This window comes from Rhinoraja longicauda, chromosome 20 (genome assembly GCF_053455715.1).
Source record: "Rhinoraja longicauda isolate Sanriku21f chromosome 20, sRhiLon1.1, whole genome shotgun sequence".
NCBI lineage: Eukaryota > Metazoa > Chordata > Chondrichthyes > Rajiformes > Arhynchobatidae > Rhinoraja > Rhinoraja longicauda.
Genome location: NC_135972.1, coordinates 24204020 through 24230345, shown reverse-complemented (window position 1 = coordinate 24230345; position 26326 = coordinate 24204020). Strand labels below are relative to the sequence as shown.

Here is a 26326-nt window from a genome sequence, read left to right as displayed (position 1 = left end):
CTCTGATGTCGGGGGTTATGGGGAGAAGGCAGCAGAAAGAGGTTGGGAGGGAAGGATAGATCAGCCATGATTGAATGGTAGGGTGGACTTTATGGGCCGAATGGCCTAATCTGCTCCAATAACTTATGAACTTATCTGAATCCATAGCTCTTTGGGGTAGAGAGTTCTAAAGATTCATAAATCTCTGGGAGAAGTCATTCTTTACTTTAGACTTTAGAGATACATCGTGGAAACAGGAATCAGTCTGAAGAAGGGTCTCAACCCGAAACGTCACCCATTCCTTCTCTTCCTGAGATGCTGCCTGACCTGCTGAGTTACTCCAGCATTTTGTGAATAAATACCTTCGATTTGTACCAGCATCTGCAGTTATTTTCTTTTACTAGAATGATGTTTGGAGTCGAGGGTTTCAGCTACAGGGAGAGGTTGGACAGACTTGGATTTTTTTCTCTGAAACGCAGGAGGCTTAGGGGAGACCTGATAGAAGTATATACCACTATGAGAAGCATAGACAGGGTGGACAGTCAGAACCTTTCCCCCCCAGGGTAATATCAACTACTTGAGGGCATATCTTTAAGGTGAGAGGGGCAAAGTTTAAAGGAATTGTGCGAGGCGAGTTTTTTTACATAGAGGGTGTTGGGTGCCTGGAACATGCTGGCGGTATTAGTGGTGGAGGCAGATATGATCGTGGCATTAAGTCAAGTCAAGTCAAGTCAAGTCAATTTTATTTGTATAGCACATTTAAAAACAACCCACGTTGACCAAAGTGCTGTACATCTGATTAGGTACTAAGGAAAAAAAATGAAACATACAGTAGCACGCAAACATAACAGCACATACAAAACAGTTCACAGCCCCTCCACAATGGGCCTCAAACGCTAGGGAGGAAAAGAGACGTTTGGGTAAGCAAATTGATATGCAGAGAATGAAGGGATATGGATTATGTGCAGACAGATAAGGGGTGGTCTTGGCATCATGTTTGCCACAGACATTGTGGGCCGAAGGGCCTGTTCCTGTGCTGTACTGTTCTATGTTTTATGTTCTATTTTTAAAAGTCTTGAGGCTAGTCTCCACATTGGTGCATGTGGGAGCTTCCTCTGTGTGATTTGGTCTCTGCATTCACCACCACATGACCCTTGGTGTTACAATATTGAATTCACTTTGAGCCTTACTAATTGGCAGTGACGTGCCTTGGCTTTGGTAAGATATTAAATTGAGCTAAAAGTAAATGCAATATTGCTTCTTGCTCCTTACTGTTCTTCCCCGATGGTTAAAGCGGAAAAGCAGCATTGTTTGTGTATATAGAAGGGAACATGTGATGTCAGCATTCCCTCCCCTCCCCTCTCCGTGCACTCTCTCCCCCCTCTCCCCCCACCCTCATTGTCCCACCAGTTCCACTGTTCCCATCCTTGTATCCCTCTTGTTATCACACCTTCCCCACCAACAATGGGCGATTATGGGCTCCAACCTTCCTGAGGTCATCTGCTGCTGACCCTGATTTGTTTTGACCTTTCCTCACTTCCAGTTTATTAACCCCCCCCCACCCCACCCTCCTTCCACCTCTAATTTCTGTCTGAAGAAGGGAACAATTAGTTTTTTTCACAAGGAACTGCAGATGCTGGTTTACATCGAAGATAGACACCAAAAGCTGGAGTAACTCAGCGGGACAGGCAGCATCTCTGGAGAGAAGAAATGGGTGGCGTTTCGGGTCGAGACCCTTTTTCAGACTGATGTCAGGGGAGTGGGAGGTACATAGATAAGGAAGTGTATAGATATGGAAGTGTAAGGTGTGAAAACAGGACAAAGGGAATGGAGATCAGGGAAAATGTAGAATAGATCATTGTTAGTTGGGAGAAGGTAACAACAATGCAAACAGATAAAATGTAGTCAGAGACAGTAAGACTGGTCAGAGAATTGGGAAGGGGGAGGGGATGGAGAGAGAGGGAAAGCAAGGGTTACGAAGTTAGTGAAGTCAATGTTCATACCGCTGGGCTGTAAGCTGCCCAAGCAAAATGTGAGGTGCTGTTCCTCCAATTTGTACTGGGCCTCACTCCGACAATGGAGGAGGCCCTCGACAGAAAGGTCAGTGGGAGGGGGAGTTAAAGTGTTTAGCAACCGGGAGATCATGTAGGTTTAGGCGGACTGAGCGGAGTTTCGTTTTTTAAATTTAGTGTAGTTAACTAAATTAAACTAAACTACTTATAGAGTCATAGAGTCAAACAGTGTGGAAACATGCCCTTTGGCCCAACCTGCCCACGCTGACCAACATGTCCCATCTACACTAGTCCCACTTGCTTGCATTTGGCCCATACCCCTCTAAACCTGTCCTATCCATGTACCTGTTAAATGTTTATTAAATATTGTGATAGTACCTGCCTCAACGACCTCCTCCAGCACCCAACCCCAATGTACACGCACCACCCTTTGTGTGAAAAAGTCACTCCACAGGTTCCTATCAAATCTCCCCCCCCTCCTCACCTTAAACCTATGTCCTCTGGTTTGCAATTCCCCTACTCTGGGCAAGCGTTTACGCAATCTATTCCTCATGATTTTGTACCCCTCTATAAGATCATCCTCCTGCGCTCCAGGGGATAGAGTCCTACCCTGCACAACCTCTCCCTGTAGCTCAGGCCCTCGTGATCTGGCAACATCTTCATAAATCTTCTCTGCACCTTTTCTAGCTTGTTCCTAACAACATAACCAATTTCTTTTCATTTTAATTTTCAATTCCATAACCTTTTCATTTTAACCATCGGGGGAGAACAGAAAGGAGCAAGTGGCAATATTGCACTGACTTTTAGCTCAATTTATTATTGCGTTATTATCAAGTAGATGGTTCACAGCAGCTTTGGCAATCTTTAACGTCAGCCGTTCATGGGCGCAGTAACGTATAAGGGTGCCGGCGTTTTGCCCACGACTTGCTATTGAGGGCGTGCAGCGTAGGTTCACTAGGTTAATTCCCGGAATGGCGGGACTGTCGTATGTTGAAAGGCTGGAGCAATTAGGCTTGTATACACTGGAATTTAGAAGGATGAGGGGGGATCTTATTGAAACATATAAGATAATTAGGAGATTGGACACATTAGAGGCAGGAAACATGTTCCCAATGTTGGGGGAGTCCAGAACAAGGGGCCACAGTTTAAGAATAAGGGGTAGGCCATTTAGAACGGAGATGAGGAAGAACTTTTTCAGTCAGAGTGGTGAAGGTGTGGAATTCTCTGCCTCAGAAGGCAGTGGAGGCCAGTTCGTTGGATGCTTTCAAGAGAGAGCTGGATAGATCTCTTAAGGATAGCGGAGTGAGGGGGTATGGGGAGAAGGCAGGAACGGGGTACTGATTGAGAGTGATCAGCCATGATCGCATTGAATGGCGGTGCTGGCTCGAAGGGCTGAATGGCCTACTCCTGCACCTATTGTCTATTGTCTATTGTCTATTGTGCCCTTGGGAAAGTCTCTTGGCCGTGCTTTCTTTCAGGGACGACACCTTCTCGGACACGCTGAGCCAGAAAGCCGACAGCGAGGCGAGTAGTGGGGCGGCAACGGAAGACAAATTGTCCTCGAAGAACGACATCACCTCTCCCACTGAGCGCATCCCCGATGTTTACACAGCAAGGTCTGAACCTGTCCCCTCACCCACTCACTTTATTGGTTCTTTCATCGGGACCTTTCCACTGTTGGATCCAGAGGTGAAAGCAATTACCCACTGGCACAGTTCTATTGCAAGAGTCATGAAGCATGGAAACAAGCCCTTCGGCCCAGCTTGCCCACACCGACCAACATGCCCCATCTACACTAGTCCCACCTGCCTGCGTTAGGCCCATATCCCTCTAAACCTCTCTCATCCATGTACCTGTCTAAATGTTTCTTAAGCGTTGCAATAGTACCAGCTTCAACTACCTCTTCTGGTAGCTTGTACCATACACCCACCACCATTTGTGTGAAAAAATCCCCTCAGATTCCTATTAAACTTAACTTCACCTAACTTTGTTAAGTAAACAAAGTTTATTTGACCTGGGCGGCACAGTGGTGCAGCTGGTAGAGCTGCTGCCTTGCAGTGCCTGAGACCCCGGTTCCATCCTGGTCTCAGGGACTTTCTGTACGGAGTTTGCATGTTCTCCCTGTGAATGCGTGGGTTTTCTCCGGGTTCTCTGTTTTCCGCCCACACTCCAAAGACGTGCAGCTTTGTAGATTAGTTGGCTTCTATAAATTGTTCCCACTGTGTAGGATAGAACTAGTGTATGGGGTGATTGCTAGTCAGTGCAGTGTCGGTGGGTGACGGCCTGTTTCCACTCTATATATCTAAAACGAAAACTTTCACAAGGATTATTCCACTGTTGTATTCAGGGATGAAAACAAGTTAAATTACCCACTGATAGACACAAAGTGCTGGAGTAACTCAGCAGGTCAGGCAGCATCCCTGGAGAACATGGATAGGTCTGAAGAATGGTCCCGACCCGAAACACCACCTATCCATTGCCTCCAGTGATGCTGCCTGACCCGCTGAGTTACTCCAGCACTTTGTGTCTTTCCTTGATAAATAAGCATCTGCAGTTTCTTGTTTCTACTTCTTAAATTACCCACTGGTACAGTTGTGTTGGTAAACAAACTTTATTTAACCTGGGTGGCACAGTGGCATAGCTGGTAGAGCTGCTGCCTTACAGCACCAGAGACCTGGGTTCAATCCAGCTCGGGTGCAGTCTGTGTGGAGTTTGCATGTTCTACCTGGCTCTGCAACTCAACTACACTAAACTATACTAAACTCAACTCAACCATTCTAATCTATACTAAACTCAATTATACTAAACTACACTAAACTCAACTACACTGAACTACACTACACTAAACTCAACTACACTGAACTACACTACACTAAACTCAACTACACTAAACTCAACTACACTACACTAAACTCAACTACACTAAACTCAACTACACTGAACTACACTACACTAAACTCAACTACACTAAACTCAACTACACTGAACTACACTACTCTAAACTCAACTACACTACACTAAACTCAACTACACTAAACTCAACTACACTAAACTCAACTACACTGAACTACACTACACTAAACTCAACTACACTAAACTATGCTAAACTAAACTACACTACAATAAACTATGCTAAACTCAACTACACTAAACTCAACTATATTAAACTGCACTAAAGTCAACTCAACTGCACTAAACTCAACTATTCTAAACTACAATAAACTCAACTACATTCAACTAAACTCATCAACACTAAGCTCACCTCAACTATACTAAACAACAGTGCACACATCTCAACTCCAGTAAACTACACTGAACTCAACTACACTACGCTAAACTACACTAAACTCGACTCAACTACACTAAACTAACCGACACTCAACTAGAATCAACTATACTCAACTAAACTACATCCACCTAAATGAGTCATGCTCTGGTCTGCTCGTGCATGGGAACGCTGTGACAGGAATGTCTGACCTTGTTCTTTTTTCTCTCTGGTCCAGGCAGAAGAAGCGGTCGGAGCTGCCTCCCAGCCGCCGCCCGTTGCGAGCAAGCGAAGGGCATTGCCTGGTGCACCCGATGCACGGCTTAGTAAGTAGCTCAGGGGAGAGTGGCCCGCCGATCACGCCGTCCCACGCCACCGCCCGCCTTTTCCTGCAGAGCCGCAGCGTTACAGTTGACAGCCCAGAGCGCCGCCTTCGAGGGGGGCTCCCCAACATTAGCCGCCACGAGGGTGTCAGAAAGATTGAGAGCCCGCCAATCCGAAGGTCTACGTCCTCGGGTCAATACTCCAGCTTCAGTGAGCATAAACCTCTGGACCCCGAGGCAATCGCTCAGGTCCGTGCATGCATGACTTTATTCTTTCATCTCCTCTGATGTTTTGACGTTTTCAATGTTAAAGCATCAACCATCTCCACCACTCACTGCAACCTTTCCTATCCCTTTGCTGTTCAAAACCATCCTTGCGTTCAAATGTGTCCTGATTCATCTGTTCTATGTATTTCAGTCACTGCATGTTGCTTTACGGAGTCGAGGTAGGTTGGGCAGAGAGGGAGTCTATTTGGCCCATCAAGTTTGTGGTGGCTGTTATCAGTCCCGTTTGCCTGCACCTATCCCAATTATTCTCTCTGAAACCCTTACACAATGAGCTTTTGAAGGCAGCGATTGGCTCTGTTTGCTCTAAATCCTAAATTTAGTTTAGTTCAGTTTAGAGATACAGCAGGGAAGAGGCCCTTCGGCCCAACGAGTCCATACCTACCCCATTGATCACCCATTCACACCAGTCCTATGTTATCCCACTTTCGCATCCACTCCCTGTCCAATAGACTAGGGGCAATTTACAGTGGGCCAATTAACCTACAAACCAGCAAGTCTTTGGGGTGTGTCGTGTAGGAAATGGGGTGTCCAATTTGTACCCGGCAAGCTCCTGTAGACACCAGCACGGAAATGATTAGATCAGTGGCTTGGCGATTGCCGGCTAGGTATAGGCAAAGATACCACTGAGATTCCTCCCCAGCCCAGCACCATTCTGTTTCAGAACAGTGCCACCACCATAACTTTCATTCCATGGGTTTCAATTTTCCTGATGACCTTCAGTAAGACACTTAAACAAAGGCACAAACATGGAACTGCAGGGGCAGGCTGAGGAAAAAGGTACAAAGTGCTGGAGTAACAGCGGGTCAGGCAGCACCTCTGGAGAACATACACAGTTTAGTGCAGAATATAGTCCTCAGGATTGTAGCGCATCAATTCCACAGACAATGTCCAATGTCCTCAATGGAGTAGAGAGAGGTGAATCGGGCAGTATGCTAGTTTAGTTTAATTTTAGTTTAGTTTATCGACACATGTACTGAGGTAGAGTGAAAAGCTTTTTGTTCCATGCTATCCAGTCAGCAGAAAGACGATACATGATTGCAATCGAGCTATCCAGAGTGTACAGATACAGGATAAAGGGAATAACGTACAGGGCAAGGTAAAGTCCAATTAAAGATAGTCTGAGTGTCTCCAATGAGGCAGATGGGAAGACAGGACTTCCTGTTGAGAGGATGGTTCAGTTGCCTGGTAACAGTCCCTGAATCTGGAGGTGTGCGTTTTCACACGTATGGGTTTTCTCCGGGACCTCCGGTTTCCTCCCACATACCAGAGACGTGCAAGTTTGTAGGTTAAGTTGCTTCTGTAAATTGTCCTAGTGTGTAAAGAGCTTGTGTACAGGTGTGGACTCGGTGGGCCGAAAGGCCCGTTTCCACCCTGCATCTCTAAAACTAAACGCTGCCTGATCCGCTGAGTTACTCCAGCACTTTGTGTCTCTTTCAGTTAACCAGCTTCTGCAGTTCCTTGCATCTCCAGAATTGATCTTTCGGTAATAGTGTAAAGAAGGTAAAAGTTTTAATCTCTGGAAGTTGCCTCTTCAGAAAGGAAGGACCATGTTGTGTGTTTGACCCTCAGCAGGACATCGAGGAGACGATGAACACGGCGCTGAACGAGCTTCGCGAGCTGGAGCGGCAGAGCACGGTCAAGCACGCCCCCGATGTGGTGCTGGACACACTGGAGCAGAAGAAGATGGCCCTGGGGCTGGACGCCAGGAGCCCGCTGCGCACCTCGGCCGTGCCCAAGGGCAGCGAGCCCGCCATCCGGCGCAGCACCAGCTCCTCCAGTGACCCCGCGAGCTCCTTCAAGCCCGTGCTCTCGCCTCGCATGGGCGTGCAGCTGAAGCCCCCCGCCCTCAGGCCCAAACCCATGGTCCTGCCCAAGACCAATCCCAGCGTGGGACCACCGCCCACAGTGCAGGCCGCCACGGACAAATCCTGCACCATGTGACGACCGGTGGGGCCGATACTGATGTCTTTCTGTGGATCAACGACCCTGGCCAGGATAACGCCAGGAATATTGATATTTTAATGTTTATAATTGGAGATGTATTCTTTCAGTGTTAGAATATATGTCTCAGTGGTAGTAACTTAACAGGGCATTTGAATTCCATCTCAAACTGGACTGTTTCAAGGTGCAACTTAACACTAACATTAACAAGACTTGAATCTTATGCTGCAACAGTTGACTTCTTTTAAACAGAATGGTTAAAAGGAGAGCGAAAAAAAATGTAAGAAAATAACTTGGACTTCCCAACTCGTCAGGCTGATTACTGAAACGCAGAGGGGAATGGCTCCTGGACTGTGAGTTCCTCTTTGCTCAGAGTTGATGGGAAACGTCCATCGTTCGAGAGACCTGGATTGTGGCCGAATGCTTTGGGTTGTGAATGACTTTGCTTCCTTCCTGCACTCTATTAACATTCCTCCGGCCCTGCTGCTGGGTGTACACGTTGGGGAAACCGCTGCTTTGCAATGGAATGAGCCTCTGGGTATCCGCTCCACCCGCTGCCATCGCACTCGTGTGTCAGCAGTCGTTTGAGGAGCCATGCTGACACCATCATCTGTCCAGCTCCTTCAGCCTTCTCCACAAGCTGATGACTTAAACCCTACGATTGCGGTCTGGAGAAAGGCCGAATGTTTGATTTACTGTGAAACCAGGGCCTTGCCCCGGTCGTGAGTGTGTGCCCTCTTGTAGGGCTTAGATGTACAGCATGGAAACGGGTCCTCAAAGACCGACCATCGGTCACCCGTTCACACTAGTTCCATGTTATCCCACTTCCTCATCCTCCCCCATCCACCGAGTCCACGCTGACCATCAGCCACCCGTTCACACTAGTTCCATGTTATCCCACTTTTGCATCCACTCCCGACACACTAGGGGTGATTTATAGATGCCAATTAACGAGCACCCGGAGGCAATCCCACGCTGTCACAGGGAGAACATGCAAAATCCACACGGCCAGCATCCGAGGTCAGGATCAAACCTGGGCCTCTGGTGCTGTGATGGGACAGCTCTAGCAGCTGTGCCACTGTTCCGCCCTAAATGCCTTGCCAATGCCTTTGTCAGTTCACACATATCTGCAGTCTTGACCCAAAATGTCACCTATCCACGTTCTCCAGAGATACTGCCTGACACGCTGGGTTACTCCAGCACTTTGTGTCCCTTTTGTGTATTAACCAGCATCTGCAGTTCCTTGTTTCTGCAAAGTAGGTCTTTCGGCAGGTTGACATTTGGAAATCAAGAGATGATCAGCAATTAAGGACACTCTTTACGAGTAGCAGCCAATTCTTTGGAAGAGCTGTAGTCATGTTGGTCAGTATGGATGAGTTGGGCTGAAGGGCCTGTTTCTATGCTATATAAGTCTAGCACTGCCTTCCACACTGTAGGTACTTTGAGGATTTAGTTTCATGCACCCAAAGAAGTGCCTTTGGCCTTCCTACTTAGATGCTTTTTAGCAGAACGAAACAGCCCTTGTCTCATCCACATTTCACCATCTGCTTTGCTGTAGTGCCACCATTTCTGGTGACATTTACTTCTTTCCAGATCGCTGTCACTTGACTTTGAATGGCAGCGGCGAGCTGAAGGGTTTCATTGCACTTCTGCGACCATGGGAACTAGCTAGACCAACATCCTTGAACTAGCTTGAAGTCAAAACAATCTCCATAGCCCATTCTCCCTCTACCTTTTCACTCTTCTGGGGCAGGTCCAGCCCTGGGTTGCCAACAGGGTAATGTAAATCGGACTATATATCAATGATCAAAACAGGTTTTTTAGTTTACATACCTCTGATATTCCCTGTGACGACTCCTTCCCCCTTTCTGCTTGACTGGACGTCACAGTGGCACAGCGGTAGAGTTGCTGCCTTAACAGCACCAGAGATCCAGGTTCGATCCTGACCACGGGTGCTTGTCTGTGCGGAGTTTGTACGTTCTCCCCATGACCTGCGTGGGTTTTCCCCGGGTGCTCCGGTTTCCTCCCACACTCCAAAGACGTACAGGTTTGTAGGTTAATTGGCTTTGGTAAAGATTGTAAATTGTCCCTAGTGTGTAGGATGGTGTTAGTGTACGGGGATCGCTGGTCGGCGTGGATTCTGTGGGCCAAAGGGCCTGTTTCCGCGTGATATGTCTTAACTAAACTAAACCAAAAAGACTCTCGTCAGACAACCTTACTCTTTTTACAGACAATTCTAATCAGTGCAGAGAGAGGATCCTCACTTTGTTTTATTTGGTCACCTTGATGTGTGGAACATTTCTGTCTGTATAAAGACCACCATTACACCCAACTTTAGTATTTATTTGCATGGCTCAGCCTTCTGGTGTAAGTTACATGCTTGCTGCTTGCAGGGTAGATAGAACATGGCACAAGAACAGGCCCTTTGGCCCACAATGTCTTCTGAACATGATGCCAAGATCATCTCTTATCTACCTGCACATGACTCACATCCCTCCATTCCCTGCAAATCCTTATGCTTGCCCCAAAGTATTTAAAACCCACCACCCTCTGTGTAAAAAAACCTGCCCCCGCACATTGCCTTTAATCTTTGCCCCTCTCATCTTTAAAGCCATGCCTTCTAGTGCTTGATTTTTCCGCCCTGGGAAAATGATTCTGTCTGTCGACCTTATCTATACCCCTCGTAATTGTACACACTTCCTTCAGGTCTCCCCATAGCCTCAGGTGCTCCTGAGAAAACAATCCAAGTCTGTCCAACCTCTCCCTGGAGCTAGTTCCCCCTAATCCGGGCACCATTCTGGTAAACCTCCGTTGCACCCTTTCCAAAACCTCCACACTCTTCCCGTAAGCGGCCAGAACTGCACGCAGTACCTGCACGCCGCACTCCAAATGCGGCCTAATCAAAGTCCTACAAAGCTGCATCGTGGCTTCCTGACTCTTAATAGTCAATGCCCCGACCTATGATAGCAAGCTTACCATATGCCTTCCTTACCATTCTATCGACTCGAGTTGCTACTTTCAGGGAGTTATGGACTCGGATCCCAAGACTCCTCTGTACATCAATGTCGTTAAGGCTCATGCCATTAATTGTATATTTTCCCCTTGCATTTGACCTCCCAAAGTGAAACATCTCACACGTGCTTGGATTAAACTCCATCTGCCATTTCTCATAGTTTGGAACAATGTGGCCTCAGGACAGTGGCCTCAGATACAGCTGCTGTCCATTCCTTTGGGCCATTACTTCTATCTGCACAGTTTGTAACGATCCAGTTGACATCAGAGGAGCATTTCAACTCATACATTTAACAGGTCATAACTAGGGGTTGGCGATTGAGCTGAGCTGGGGGGGTAACCGGGCCTTCTAGTGAATAAGTCCGTCTTTTGTTCCCCTTCAGTGGTTCAATGGTGCTTTATTTGTCACATATGCAACTGCACAGTGAAATTCCTTTTGCATCACGACTGTGTACCACCGTGTACAATCTCTACAACTGTGCCAACCCCTGACCCAACAGGAGACTAGAATTCATCTGCAAAGAATCATCTCAACACAGCTAGCACTCTCAACCTATGTATTTCTAAAGAGATCGTGTTGAAACAGACGCTTCGGACCACTGAGTCCTTGCCAACCACTAGCTCTATGTTATCCCACTTTCTCATCCACTCCCTGCACACCAGGGGGGGGGGAGATTAACCTACAAACCCACACGTCTTTGGGATAGGTTCTAGGAGCAGAATAAGGTTGTTCGGCCAATCAAGTGTACTCCACCATTCAATCATGGCTGATCTATCTTTCCCTCTCAAGCCCATTCTCCTGCCTTCTCCCCATGACCCCTGACAGCCTTTCAAATCAAAAATCTGTCAATCCCCGCCTTAAAAATATCCATTGACTTGGCCTCCACAGTCATCTGTGGCAATGAATACGATCCATGTGGGAGGAAACGGGAACACCCGGAGGAAACCCACGCGGTCACAGGGAGAACGTGAAAACTGCACAGCCTGGACCCGAGGTCGGGATGGAACCCGGGTCTCCAGTGCCGTGAGGCAGCGACTGCACCAGCCAGGCCACTGTGCCGCCCAATCTGCTGAGTCAGAGTCTACTTGCTCAATTTTAATCTTTTATTGTGTTTCATATCTTGTTCCCCCTCAAGAACAGCCTCAGAGATTAGTCATAAAAAGCTAGTTCATCCAACATCTGGTTACGGGCATTTACCCAGAAGTTTACCTTAAAATATTTGTTCTTTTTTTTTTGTCTGCCATTGTTTTTAACAAATGGAATGTAGTACTTTTTGAAACTTTTTTTTAATAGTTTCCGCCTTTGGCCTTTGCAAGAGGGCTGAAGGACTTGTAGTATAGAGTTTACTTAACTTAATTTAAAAACAAATTGTAAATCAACCAAAATGGATAGTGCAACTGTGCACTGCTCTGAGATTTGTATATTCAACTAACAAGTATACTGGATTGTAAAAATACTCCGAGTGGAATCTATCTAGTAAAAGCAATGTATAATTGAAGTTAACAAATGTTATGTGGATGCATTTACAAGATATAATACACAGTACAAAGCTGCTTTTAACTGCAGTTTGTGGATTTTTAATAGGTAACTGGTCACAGCTACAAACACACTGGTAATTTCCATATTGCACCTGCCTAACTGAGAACCATGTACTGCCATGTTAGTTACTGATAGTTTCCTATATGTCTGCTGTTACCTTCTTGTATCAATGTACGTACATGTTGTATGTACATGTGGAAGTGCCTTTAAACTCTTAGAGGAACTTGGTCTGTATTGTTGCATTTCTGTTTTCACATCACAGCCGAGTCAGTAGTTTAAAAGAAAATGCAGTTGTTGACAATGTACCATTAATCAGTTGTGACAATGCACTTTTGTGTATAGTACTGTATATTTGGCTTGTATTGTTCCCTGCTTCAGTATATCTTCAGGTTTGTCCCAGAGCCATCTTTCTAATAAAGGAAGTTGATCCATTTCTCTTGGCTTTGCTTATTCAATCCCTTCCCTTTCGCATTTAAGAAACTTCCAACCTATCTTCCAAGGCGAGACACAAACTGCTGGAGTAACTCAGCGGGTCAGGCAGCATCTCTGGAGAAAAGGAATAGGTGACGTTTCTGCTCGAGACCCTTCTTCCAAAAAAACCTCTTCGAAACAAGGGTCTCGACCCGAAACGTCACCTATTCCTTTTCTCAGGAGATGCTGCCTGACCCGTTGAGTTACTTCAGCATTTTGTGTGTATTGTGGCGGGAGAAGGCTGCGTGTTCAAATCACGTCGAGGTCACCAATGAGGGAGCCATCGGTTCAGCCCGAAATAAGGCTAGGCACCGGATTAGTCCAGTCGGGATGGCAAGCTGCCAGCACACATGTTCGCTCTCCTCTCTCCACAACCCCTGCTGGAGATACCCCATGGGTTGGGCAGTGCCCAGACCCTGTCAGTCTCAGTGCCAAGGGTTCGGCCAAGGAGTGGCCCAACTCAGGAGTTGCCACAGTATCTTGATTCTATTGTCGCTCTTGTCTTTTCTTGATTAACAAGGGTACAAACTCCATACAGGCAGCGCCCAAATTCAGAATCGAACACGGATCTCTGGTAGTGCAAGGCAGCAACTCTTCCTCTGTGCCACTGTTTTGCCCCAATAAATACATTAAATGCACAATAAACATAACGAGGAATGCAAAAACAGCAGAATGGTGCAAAGATTGCAACGGAAACTGATGTAGAACATAGAACAGTACAGGTAGACACAAAATGATGGAGTAACTCAGCGGGCAACATGGATGAAGGGGAGGAATGGGGACGTTTTGGGTCGAGACCCTTCTTCAGATTGATGCCTGTCCCGCTGAGTTACTCCAGCATTTTGTGTCTACCTTCGATTTAAACCAGCATCTCCAGCTCTTTCCACACATAGAACAGTACAGCACAGGAACAGGCCCTTCAGCCCACATTGCCCTTGCCGAACATGGGGCTGTTAAACTAATCTCCTCTGCCTGCACGTGATCTATATTGCTCCATTTCCTACATCAATATTCCTATCTAAAAGCCTGTTAAATGTCACTATCGTATCTGCCTCCACCACCCCTGTTCCATGTACCCACCTCTCTCTTTGTATTGAAAACCTGGCCTGCACACCTCCTTTAATTATGCCCTTTGACCATTCCAACTTGGGGAAAAAGTTCTGACATTCTACCCCATTTATGTCTCATAATTTGACATACTTCTATCAGGTCTCACCTCACCCTCCAACGTTGCAGAGAAAACAATCTAAGTTTGTCGAACTTCTCCTTCCAGCTAATACCAATTAATCCAGGCAGCATTCTGGTAAACCTCTTCCGCACCCTCTCCAAAGCTTCCACAACCTTCCTGTAAAGGAGCAACCAGAACTGCACACAATACACCATATGTCCTATAAAGCTGCATCATGGCTTTCTGACTCTTATGCTCAATGCCCTGACCCATGAAAGCAAGCGAAATGTGTAGGAAGGAACAGCAGGTGCTGGTTTAAACTGAAGAGAGACACAAAATGCTGGAGTAACTCAGCGGGACTGGCAGCATCTCTGGAGAGAAGGTGAGACCCTTCTTCATTCTGACTTCAGCCTGTTGCCTGTCCTGCTGAGTTACTCCAGCATTTTGTGTCTACTATGAAAGCAAGCATACCATGTGCCTTCTTTACCACTCTACCTACTTGTGTTGCCACTTTCAGGGAGTTATGGACTTGGACCCCAAGATCTCTCTGTGCATCAGTGCTGTTAAGGGTGATGCCAAAGCCTCCACACCCTATAATGAGGCAAGCGGAACTGCTCACAATGATCCGGTCGGTTGGTGCTGGGTGTGGTGTTGGGAGCGGGGTGGGTGAGGAAGGGGCTGCGGACGCCGGGGGTGGAGGCGGAGTGGCAGGGGTGGGGGACACCAATGGCCACGCCGACCCTGCAACACCGCCAGGGCAACGGGCCTCATGGTCAGGCTAAAATGTCTACACCTCTAACAACTGGGCCTTGAAAATGGTGTCAAATCTGGTGCCTCTGTACACTGTTTCAGTGTACCACTGCTACACACTTGTAGTGTATCTGAGATGCCTATCTAAGATGTATCTAAGTGCTTATGCATAATACTTGTACTGAACTGTGTACAAAAATGACTTTCACTGTACCTCCGCACATGGGACAAATAAAGCAGCGTTGAACATGAGCAAACGCATTGAAATTCTTCCGTTGCATATAGTTCATGTAAAGTATGGCTATACCTAAGCACAATCCCCAATGAGTACAAAGTAAACAGAAACAGTCCACTGAGACCGCATGCACGAGGCACCAGTTTTTACGCTGTTCCGCGCTCTTGGTCTTATGTGGTGCCGCCCGATCCAGGCGAGCCCCAGGCTGCTGCAGGGCCTCCAGTCGTCACCTCCGTCCGGATAGTCCAGTAAACCGACGTCACCCATCCATCCCGGCCACCCGGGGGCGCCACCCGCAGCCAAACCTGAGTGCGCAGAAGGTAAGACAATAGACAATAGACAATAGACAATAGGTGCAGGAGTAGGCCATTCAGCCCTTCGAGCCAGCACCGCCATTCAATGCGATCATGGCTGATCACTATCAATCAGTACCCCGTTCCTGCCTTCTCCCCATACCCCCTCACTCCGCTATCCTTAAGAGCTCTATCCAGCTCTCTCTTGAAAGCATCCAACGAACTGGCCTCCACTGCCTTCTGAGGCAGAGAATTCCACACCTTCACCACCCTCTGACTGAAAAAGTTCTTCCTCATCTCCGTTCTAAATGGCCTACCCCTTATTCTCAAACTGTGGCCCCTTGTTCTGGACTCCCCCAACATTGGGAACATGTTATCTGCCTCTAATGTGTCCAATCCCCTAATTATCTTATATGTTTCAATAAGATCCCCCCTCATCCTTCTAAATTCCAGTGTATACAAGCCCAATCGCTCCAGCCTTTCAACATACGACAGTCCCGCCATTCCGGGAATTAATCTAGTGAACCTACGCTGCACACCCTCCATAGCAAGAATATCCTTCCTCAAATTTGGAGACCAAAACTGCACACAGTACTCCAGGTGCGGTCTCACCAGGGCCCGGTACAACTGTAGAAGGACCTCTTTGCTCCTATACTCAACTCCTCTTGTTACGAAGGCCAACATTCCATTGGCTTTCTTCACTGCCTGCTGAACCTGCATGCTTCCTTTCATTGACTGATGCACTAGGACACCCAGATCTCGTTGAACTCCCCCTCCTCCTAACTTGACACCATTCAGATAATAATCTGCCTTTCTATTCTTACTTCCAAAGTGAATAACCTCACACTTATCTACATTAAACTGCATCTGCCATGTATCCGCCCACTCACACAACCTGTCCAGGTCACCCTGCAGCCTTATTGCATCTTCCTCACAATTCACACTACCCCCCAACTTAGTATCATCTGCAAATTTGCTAATGGTACTTTTAATCCCTTCGTCTAAGTCATTAATGTATATCGTAAATAGCTGGGGTCCCAGCACCGAACCTTGCGGTACCCCACTGGTCACTGCCTGCCATTCCGAAAGGGACCCATTTATCCCCACTCTTTCCACTAAGACCGCGGTTCCCCCTCCCATTGGCCTCCCTTGTCGCCACCTCCCTCCCTCCACTCCCGTCTCTCTGGTCCACGGTGTCGGAAATGTGGCGACTCTTGTGTACTGTCTCAGTCTAATCTACTGCCCTTGCACTCTTGTACTTAAGTACGATTGTGCCCGTGTATTGTAAGATGTTTTACTCAACTAAATGCAAAAAAGGAATTTCACTATAGTTGGGTACATGGGACAATAAAGTAGCATTGGACCATTGAGATACAGAAGCCCGATGCTTCACACCACAAGCTATAGGTACGATTACTTTCCTTAACGGACGTACTGTCCTCACTACATAAGAACCAAGTCCTTAAACCGACCTGCATAGCCTAATACTACCTCAGCAATGGAGCACTGCACAACTATGCATGACCATGGACTTGTTTCATCTGGAATATTTACAGCTTAGAATTCAGTCTATTATTGTACCGAGGTTCAGTGAAAAGCTTTTGTTGCGTGTTATCCAGTCAGTGAAAAGACTATACATGATTACACTCAAGCCGTCCACAGTGTATAGATACAGGATAAAGGGTATAACATTTAGTGCAAGGTAAAGTCCAGTAAAGTCCGAATAAAGATAGTCCGAGGGTCTCCAATGGGGCAGATATTAGCTCAGGACCACTCTCGAGTTGTTGATAGGATGGTTCAGTTGCCTGATAACAGCTGGGAAGAAACTGTCCCTGAATCTGGAGGTGTGTGTTTTCACACTTCCGTGCCTCTTGCCTGATGGGAGAGGGGAGAGGAGGGAGTGACCGGGGTGAGACTGCTCCTTGGTTATGCTGCGGGCTAATTGTGTTTTGCACTAATGTCTTTTTGTACAGTGTTTTTCCTTTCACTGTCTTGTATAATTTCCACATTATTAATGCTTTTGTGGGTTGTCTGCGATTTTGTGCCTGTGATGTTGCTGCTGCACCAATACACCATCCTGGAAAGTTTCCAGTCAGGTTTCAGAGCCCACCACAGCACAGAGTCTGCCTTGTTGATGGTACACAACGACCTGCTTCTCGCCATCGACACCGGCGACTGTGCAATCCTGCTCCTTTTCGACCTCAGCGCAGCGTTCGATACAGTGGACCACACCATCCTTATTGACCGTCTCCGGTACGCGGTTGGCATTGATGGCACTCCCCTGAGCTGGTTCGCTTTGTACCTCAAAGATAGGAGTTTCGCCATCAACATAGGCAGTTATTCCTCTGCTCCAGCTAGCCTCTCCTGCGGAGTTCCACAAGGTTCCATCCTAGGCCCCATTCTCTTCTCTCTATACATGCTCCCCCTTGGCCAAATCATTCAAAGGCACGGCATTTCTTTCCACTGCTATGCCGATGACACTCAGCTTTACCTCCCCCTGAAACCCAACAACCAGTCAAATTTAAACAGCCTCTTACACTGCCTTGAGGACATAAAATGTTGGATGGCACAGAACTTCCTCCAATTAAATGAGAGCAAGTCTGAGGTCATCCTATTCGGCCCCCCCGACTCCATCAAATCGATAACAGGCAGTCTTGGAAGTCTATCCTGCCTAGTCAAACCGCATGTCAAAAACCTCGGCATGATATTTGACTCTGCATTAAAATTTGATAAGCAAGTCAACGCTGTGGTAAAAGCCAGCTTCTTCCAACTTCGAACCATAGCTAAAATCAAACCTTTCCTCCAATTCGACGACACAGAAAAAATCATTCACGCTTTCATTTCCTCCCGTCTAGACTACTGCAACTCCCTATACACTGGGATCAGCCAATCTTCCCTGTCCCGCCTGCAACTGGTCCAAAACGCCGCAGCGAGACTCCTGACGGGTACCCGTAAAAGGGACCACATCACCCCAATTCTGGCCTCTCTCCACTGGCTCCCTGTACGGTACAGAATCAACTTCAAGCTCCTCCTATTCACGTATAAAGCCCTAAATGGACATTCCCCCCCCACATCAAAAATCTTCGAACCCCCCTCTCTAACTCCAGGTCCCTCAGGTCGGCCGACTTGGGGCTACTCACTATCCCGCGGTCTAGGCTTAAGCTCAGGGGTGACCGCGCTTTTGCGGTTGCAGCTCCTAGACTGTGGAACAGCATCCCTCTCCCCATCAGAACTGCCCCCTCCATCGACTCCTTTAAGTCCAGGCTCAAAACCTATTTCTACTCCCTAGCGTTTGAGGCTCATTGAGGAGGCGCTGTGAACTGTTTGCATGTTACTGTGTTTCATTTTTTTTCCTTAGTACCTAATCAGATGTACAGCACTTTGGTCAACGTGGGTTGTTTTTAAATGTGCTATACAAATAAAATTGACTTGACTTGACTTGACATTGCACCTGTAGCTCACCGCACTTGTGCCCATGACAATAAACTCAACGTGACCTGATCAGCTGTCAAGTGCATCCCACACCGAGAGCGATAGATTTTTACACGGTAAAAATGGAGACGAGGAGGGATTTCTTTCGAAAGGAGATGAGGAGCAATTTCTCTCGCCAGACGGTAGTGAATCAGTGGAATTCATTGTCACAGAGGACTGTGGCCACGTTAAAGCAGGGATCAATAGGTTCTTGATTAGTAGGAGCGTCAAATGTTCGGGGAGAAGGCAGGAGAATGGGGTTGAGATGGAAAGATAGATCAGCTGTGATCAAACGGCAGACCAGACTCAATGGGCCAAATGGCCTAATTCTGCTCCTACATCTTATGGTAAAGAACCTAACAGATAACAAGTAGTATAAGAAAATAACTGCAGATGCTGGTACAAATCGATTTATTCACAAAATGCTGGAGTAACTCAGCAGGTCAGGCAGCATCTCGGGAGAGAAGGAATGGGTGACGTTTCGGGTCGAGACCCTTCTTCAGACTGAAGAAGGGTCTCGACCCGAAACGTCACCCATTCCTTCTCTCCCGAGATGCTGCCTGACCTGCTGAGTTACTCCAGCATTTTGTGAACTAACAGATAACAAGATCAGAGGGAGAATGACGAAGACCGTGAAAGGCCATGAACTGGCTTAAAAGAGGAAGGGTCTTGGGGGACGGAGTACTCTTCCATTTCTTGCATTGATAGAATGGTGCTTCCAGTTTAATTTATCTTCAACTGGTCTGTAAACATATCTTTACATTTTGCAAATAACATTTAGGATTAAAACTCATTATTTGCATAAAGTGGAAGTATTTTTTATTTCACAGTTATAAGTTACTAAAGAAAATTGGATTCCTTACGTCAGTTAGTATCAACCTCGTAACACGAACATGCACACCTGAAAAAAGGTTTTAGTTTGGAGACGCAGCGTGCTAACAGGCCCTTCAACTCCCCGACCATCACACAAATTCTATGCTATCCAAATAGTGTGGACTTGGGGCCACCGAGTCCATGCGATAGTTCAATGTTATCCCACTTTCACATCCACTCCCTGCACATGAGGGGCAATTTACACAGGGGCAATTAACCTACAAACCTGCACGTCTTTCTGAAGTGGGAGGAGAGAAAACCCACAAGTTCACAGTAAGAACATGCAAACACGGCACAGACAGCAACCAAGTACTGGATCAAACCTGTGTCTCTGGCGATGTGAGGCAGTGGCTTTACCAGATGCCCCACCGTGTCGCCCTTCAGGCTGTGCAACTCCGAGCTGATGGCAGACCGAATGCCTCCTACTTCTGCAGTCCCAATTGCTGCATTGAGAGGAGGCGGCACAGTGGTGCAGCGGTAGAGTTGCTGCCTTACAGCGCCGGAGAGCCGGGTTTGATCCTGAGTACAGGTGCTGTTTGTAGGGAGTTTGTACGTTCTCCCTGTGACCGCATGGGTTTTCTCCGGGTGCTCCGATTTCCTCCCACACTCCAAAGACGTGCAGGTTTGTCGGTTAATTGGCCTTGGTAAAATTATAAATTGTCCCTAGTGTGTAGTATAGTGCTAGTGTACTAGTGTACGGAGAGATGGTCGGCGCAGAATCGTCCCTACAGTGTGTGTGCTGATCACTGGCGGTGCGGACTCGGTGGGTCGAAGGGCCTGTTTCCGCCCTGAATCTCTAAAGCGTAAAGATGCCAATTGTGAGGCTAGAGGAAGGAATGTAGATGGAAGGGGAGGGGGAGGGGAGATATAGGTAAAAGGTAACTGGACCGGTAATGCTGGGTGTATCGAGCTCTCGCCAACACTGGTGAGTCACTGTACAATGTGGGCTTATGCCAGAGCTGCTGACATCAGCCCTTGGAGCCGGGTTTCAAGCTGGCGAAGGGCTTGCTGTTCTTCAGGGAGGTCGAGAGCTCGTTGAGGAAGGAGAGAAAGTGGGAATCCTTCTCCGACTTCCTGGAATCGAAGATGACCACGATGGTGAACTGGGGCTCGGGGCGGGTAAGGAAGTAGGTGCACTGGACTTTGTCGTCGTAGAAGTGGACCACCTTGTCCAGGGCGTTGAGCTCGGCGGCGCGGTCCGACATGATCATGATGACGTTGGGCCAGTGGATGAGCGGCCGGTCACTGGGCAGCGACACCACGGCAGGGTACTGGTCCACACCCTTGGGCGCCTCCCTGTACGAGTGTGGGTGGTGGTAACCGTGGCCCTGAAAGGTCTCCGAGCCGCGGTTGTCGAAGATGAGCGAGACGTTGTGGGCGTCGTACTTGCGGATGAAGCTGGAAATCTTGCCGCAGTAGTCGGGGTTGGTCTTGGCGGTCAAGGCCTTCATCTCGGACGGGCCGGTCTGGCGGCTCAGCGCCTCGTGGAAGTAGAAGCTGAACTTGGACAGGAGGGCGTTCTTCAGCCTGGTGAGCCACTGGAAGAGGTGAGGGGGCTGGAGGGCCTTCTGGGTCTGGCCACCGAACAGGTGCTTCCTGGTCTCGCGCTGCTTCTCGAACATCTGGCCCCAGCTGTGCAGCTTGGAGTGGGCGCCATGCAGGTTGAGCAGCGAGGGCAGGAACCTCCACTCGCTGATCTCTGCCTGGGCCTTCAGCAGCTGCGTCAGCACGTCCGCCTCCAGCTGGAAGCTGCTCTCCAGTGGGCTCAGGATCGGGTGATGGAACCTGAGGAAGTCAAAGGGCCGGAGTGACACAGCACGGAAACAGGCCCTTCAGCCCAATCTGCCCATGCCCACCATGATACCCCACCTAAGCTGCCCAGGTGCCCGCATTCGACCCATATCCCGTTTCCTATCCCTGGAACATAGGGCGGCGCAGCGGTAGAGTTGCTGCCTTACAGCGCCGGAGACCCGGGATCTATCCGACACGGTGAGGCGGCAGCTCTACCGCTGTGCCACTGTCAGTACACATCATTGGGTAGGATTGCCACTGACCTCGAGCTGTACCTCTGCAGGATACGTTCCAGCGAGTGCACCAGCTCCACCGACTGGATGCACTTCTGCGAGCTGAGGGAGTACATCTTCTCGTAGAACTCGGCGATCTCCATGCGGGCTTGGACAAAGTCACTGAGCTGCTCGGACAGGTGGGAGAGAAGCTCATCCAGGTGGGAGGAGCTGCCAGCCGCCGCGCTCCGCCCGCCCGTCACCAACTTACGCAGCTCGTTCTGCAGCGACGTGTAGATGGTCCGGATGGAGTCCTTCCGACTGAAGAACGACTGCCCACCTGCCCAGAGGTCGCACGAGTCAGGTAATACAGTAACTCAAAAACTGCGCCACACCCACACCAACCAAACACGCCATCCATCCATAGAACATAGAACAGGGAACTGCAGATGCTGGTTTACCAAGGAAAGGCACAAAGTGCTGGAGTAACTCAGTGGGTCAGGCAGCATCACCGGTGAATATGGATAGGTCTGCAGAAGGGTCCCGACCTGAAACGTCACCTATCCATGTTCTCCAGGGATGCTGCCTGACCCGCTGGGTTACTCCAGCACTTTGTGTCTTTCCACAACAAAGTACAGCAGAGGAACAGGCCCTTCGGCCCACAATGCAGGGAATGGAGGGGTATGGATCATTTGTTGGCAGATGAGACCAAGGCAAACTAACCTCATCTGTCTACACGTTTCTCCAAGTAAACCTATTTGCCTTATCAAATCCTGTTGAATTCCACAATCACATCATTGACAGTTTCATCTCCCTCTCTCTACCCCCCCCCACAACCTCACTTTCCCTCACACCTCCTTACCCTCATTCTCCCCTCTGCAACTCCCTCGCCCTCTCTCCTCCTCTCACTGCCACCTACCTCTCTCTCTCTCTCTCTCTCTCTCTCTCTCTCTCTCTCTCTCTCTCTCTCTCTCTCTCTCTCTCTCTCTCTCTCTCTCCCCTCCCTCCTGTCCCATTTATTCCTCTGCTCCTTCTCTCCCATCGCCTTCTCCCTCCTCCTCTTTCGTTCACTCCCTCTCCCTTCCCCCCCTCCCTCTCTCTTCCCCCTTTCCCTCCCTCTTTCCATCCACTCAGTCTCTCCCTCTCTCAACCTCTCCCCTCCCTCTCTCCCCTCCTCTCTCTCCCCTCCTCTCTCTCCCCTATCTCTCCCCCTCTCTCTCCCCCTCTATCTCTCCCCTCCTCTATCTCTCCCCCTCTCATCCCTCTGTCTCCCCTCCTCCCGCTGTCTCTCCCCCTTATCTCTCTCTCCCTCCTTCTCTGTTGCTCCCCTTCCCCTCTCTCTCCCCTCCTCTCTCTCTCCCCTCCTCTCTCTCTCCCCTCCTCTCTCTCCCCCTCCCCCTCTCCCCTCTCTCTCTCTCTCCCCTCTCTCTCTCTCTCCCCTCTCTCTCTCTCCCCTCTCCATCTCTCTCCCCTCTCTCTTTCTCCCCCTCCATCTCTCCCTATCTCTCTCTCCCCTCTATCTCTCTCTCCCCTCTATCTCTCTCTCCCCTCTATCTATCTCCCCCCCCTCCATCTCTCCCCCTCTATCTCTCCCCCCTCTATCTCTCTCCCCTCTATCTATCTCTCCCCTCTATCTCCCTCCCCTCTATCTATCTCTCCCCCTCCATCTCTCCCCCCTCTATCTCTCCCCCCTCTATCTCTCTCCCCTCTATCTCTCTCCCCTCTATCTCTCCCCTCTATCTCTCTCCCCTCTATCTATCTCTCCCCTCTATCTCTCTCCCCTCTATCTATCTCTCCCCCTCCATCTCTCCCCCTCCATCTCTCCCCCCTCTATCTCTCCCCCCTCTATCTCTCTCCCCTCTATCTATCTCTCCCCTCTATCTCTCTCCCCTCTATCTATCTCTCCCCCTCCATCTCTCCCCCCTCTATCTCTCCCCCCTCTATCTCTCCCCTCTATCTATCTCTCCCCCTCTATCTCTCCCCCCTCTATCTCTCCCCCTCTCTATCTCTCCCCCTCTATCTCTCCCCTCTATCTATCTCTCCCCCCTCTATCTCTCCCCTCTATCTCTCTCCTCTATCTCTCTCCCCCTCCATCTCTCCCCCCTCTATCTCTCTCCCCTCTCTCTCTCTCCCCTCTATCTCCCCTCTCTATCTCTCCCCTCTATCTCCCCCCTCTATCTCTCTCCCCTCTATCTCTCTCTCCCCCTCTATCTCCCTCCCTCTATCTCTCCCCCCTCTATCTCTCTCCCCCTCTATCTCTCCCCTCTATCTCTCCCCCTCTATCTCTCCCCCTCTATCTCTCTCCCCTCTATCTCCCCCCCCCTCTATCTCTCTCCCCTCTCTCTCTCCCCCTCTATCTCTCCCCCCCTCTATCTCTCCCCCCTCTATCTCTCTCCCCTCTATCTCCCCCTCTATCTCTCCCCCCTCTATCTATCTCTCCCCTCCATCTCTCCCCCCTCCATCTCCCCCCCTCTCTCTCCCCTCTATCTCTCCCCCCCTCTATCTCTCTCCCCTCTATCTCCCCCTCTATCTCTCCCCCCTCTATCTATCTCTCCCCCTCCATCTCTCCCCCCTCTATCTCCCTCCCCTCTATCTCTCTCTCCCCCTCTATCTCTCCCCCCTCTATCTATCTCTCCCCCTCCATCTCTCCCCCTCTCTCTCCCCTCTATCTATCTCTCCCCCTCTATCTCTCCCCCTCTCTATCTCTCCCCCTCTATCTCTCCCCTCTATCTATCTCTCCCCCCTCTATCTCTCCCCTCTATCTCTCTCCTCTATCTCTCTCTCCCCCTCCATCTCTCCCCCCTCTATCTCTCTCCCCTCTCTCTCTCTCCCCTCTATCTCCCCTCTCTATCTCTCCCCTCTATATCTCTCCCCTCTATCTCTCCCCCCTCTATCTCTCCCCTCTATCTCTCCCCCCTCTATCTCTCTCCTCTCTATCTCTCCCCCTCCCCCTCCCCGCACTCACCCAGTTTCTGCCCCAGGAAGCCCATGCCATGATAGACCTTCTCTGCGGCTGCCAGGTGCCCGAGGGCGGCGAGTAGAGCGGCCCAGCCCGAGGCCCAGGTGGGCCCTGCCGCCCGGCTGCCCTCCCGCTCCCGCTCCACGTAGTCCTTGGCCCGGTCGTGCGAGAACACGCCGAGCTGCGAGAAGAAGGTTTCCAGCACGGCCTGCTCCAGCGGCACCGGCACCACCGGCCCCAGCCCGGTACCAGGCCCCAGCACCACCGGCCCCAGCCCGGTACCAGGCCCCAGCCCGGTACCAGGCCCCAGCCCGGTACCAGGCCCCAGCCCGGTACCAGGCCCCAGCCCGGTACTAGGCCCCAGCCCCGGCTCCACCGGCCCCAGCCCGGCCTCACTCATCCCGCCGCCGCTGCCGCCGCCGCCGGGGAGGAGACGGGGGGAGGGGTGAAGGGAGGGGCCGAAGGGGCGGGGAAAGGGGAGAGAAGGACAAAGGGATTGCTGAGGTGGGGTAGCATTGGGGTAAGGGGCCGAAGGGTCGGAGAAGGGCAAAGGGATTGCTGAGGTGGGGTAGCATTGGGGTAAGGGGCCGAAGGGGCGGAGAAGGGCAAAGGGATTGCTGAGGTGGGGTAGCATTGGGGTAAGGGGCCGAAGGGGCGGAGAAGGGCAAAGGGATTGCTGAGGTGGGATAGCAGTGGAGTATTGGGCCGAAGGGGCGGGGAACGGGAGGAGAAGGACAAAGGGATTGCTGGCGTGGGATAGCAGTGGAGTAAAGGGCTGAAGGGACAGGGAACGGGGAGAGAAGGCCAAAAGGATTGCCGAGGTGGGATAGCAGTGGAGTAAGGGGCCGAGGGAACAGGGAGAGAAGGCCAAAGGGATTGCTGAGGTGGGATAGCAGTGGAGTATTGGGCCGAAGGGGCGGGGAACGGGGAGAGAAGGCCAAAGGCAGGGATTGCTGAGGTGGGGTAGCAGTGGAGTAAGGGGCCGAAGGGACTTGGAACAGGGAGAGAAGGCCAAAGGGATTGCTGAGGTGGGGTTGCAGTGGAGTAAGGGGCCGAAGGGACAGGGAACGCGGAACGGGGAGAGAAGGTCAAAGCCAGGGATTGCTGAGGTGGGATAGTATTGGAGTAAGGGGCCGAAGGGCCGACACAGCAAAGATAGAGAGGCGGTAGGGGTGGAGCAAGGGACATAGAAGGGCAAACGGAGGGGGGGAAGGAAGAAAGGTTAAAGGGAGGAGGGTAGGGGTGGAAGGAAGGGCCGAAGGGAGGTGGGGAGAGAAGGGGCAAAGGGCGGGGAGAGGGAGTAGGGGTGCAGCAAGGGGCCGAATGGGCAGGGTAGGGGAAGGGGGGGGAGAAGGGCAAAGAGAGAGTGGGAAAAGGGATGGGGTGAGAGAAGGGAGGAAAGGGCAAAAGAGAGGAAGAAGGGCGAGGGAAATGGCAAAGAGAGGGGGGGAGAAAGGCAAAGGGAGAGGGAAGGGGCAGAGGTGGAGGGAGGGGCCGAAGGGAGCAGGAGGGCAAAGGTGGGGTTTGGGGCAATGGAAGGGGGAAGGAAGGGGCTTCTGATTTCTGCTGTAATATCTTGCATGCAACAGTTTTGCTTGATAACACTATAGTGAAGGGCCTTCGGATGCAGTATTTTGTTATGTGAAAGCCACCACCAAAAATATAATAAAGTGGGCTACAAAATGTCACAGATCGTCAGCTTTTATTAAACAGCACCATTTGCACTGCATAAGCAGAGCTTAA

The 26326-nt window shown here is 49.8% G+C and overlaps 2 protein-coding genes across 10 annotated transcripts in view; one reads left to right on the top strand and one right to left on the bottom strand.

Moving 5' to 3' along the window:
* LOC144603665 (SLIT-ROBO Rho GTPase-activating protein 1-like) overlaps positions 1–12793 on the top strand; it is a 172836-nt gene extending 160043 nt beyond the window's left edge. For 3 of the 9 annotated variants that reach the window (XM_078417257.1, XM_078417251.1, XM_078417248.1), the window contains exons 20-22: positions 3470–3607; positions 5495–5828; positions 7440–12793. In XM_078417257.1, coding sequence (XP_078273383.1) covers positions 3470–3607; positions 5495–5828; positions 7440–7808 — 841 coding nt within the window. In that variant the 3' untranslated portion in view covers positions 7809–12793. Of the gene's footprint in view, positions 1–3469; positions 3608–5494; positions 5829–7436 lie in introns of all 9 variants that reach the window. The other 6 variants (XM_078417252.1, XM_078417250.1, XM_078417247.1 and 3 more) reach the window with 4 other exon arrangements.
* Positions 12794–19353: 6560 nt separating this feature from the next.
* On the bottom strand, positions 19354–25015 carry kics2 (KICSTOR subunit 2). Its single transcript, XM_078417258.1, has 3 exons — positions 24590–25015; positions 21676–21964; positions 19354–21406 (listed from the first exon to the last, which is right to left on the bottom strand). The coding sequence occupies exons 1-3, from the start codon at positions 24981–24983 to the stop codon at positions 20590–20592; spliced, it is 1500 nt and encodes a 499-aa protein (XP_078273384.1). The 5' UTR covers positions 24984–25015; the 3' UTR covers positions 19354–20589.
* Between the last annotated feature and the right edge of the window lie 1311 nt (positions 25016–26326).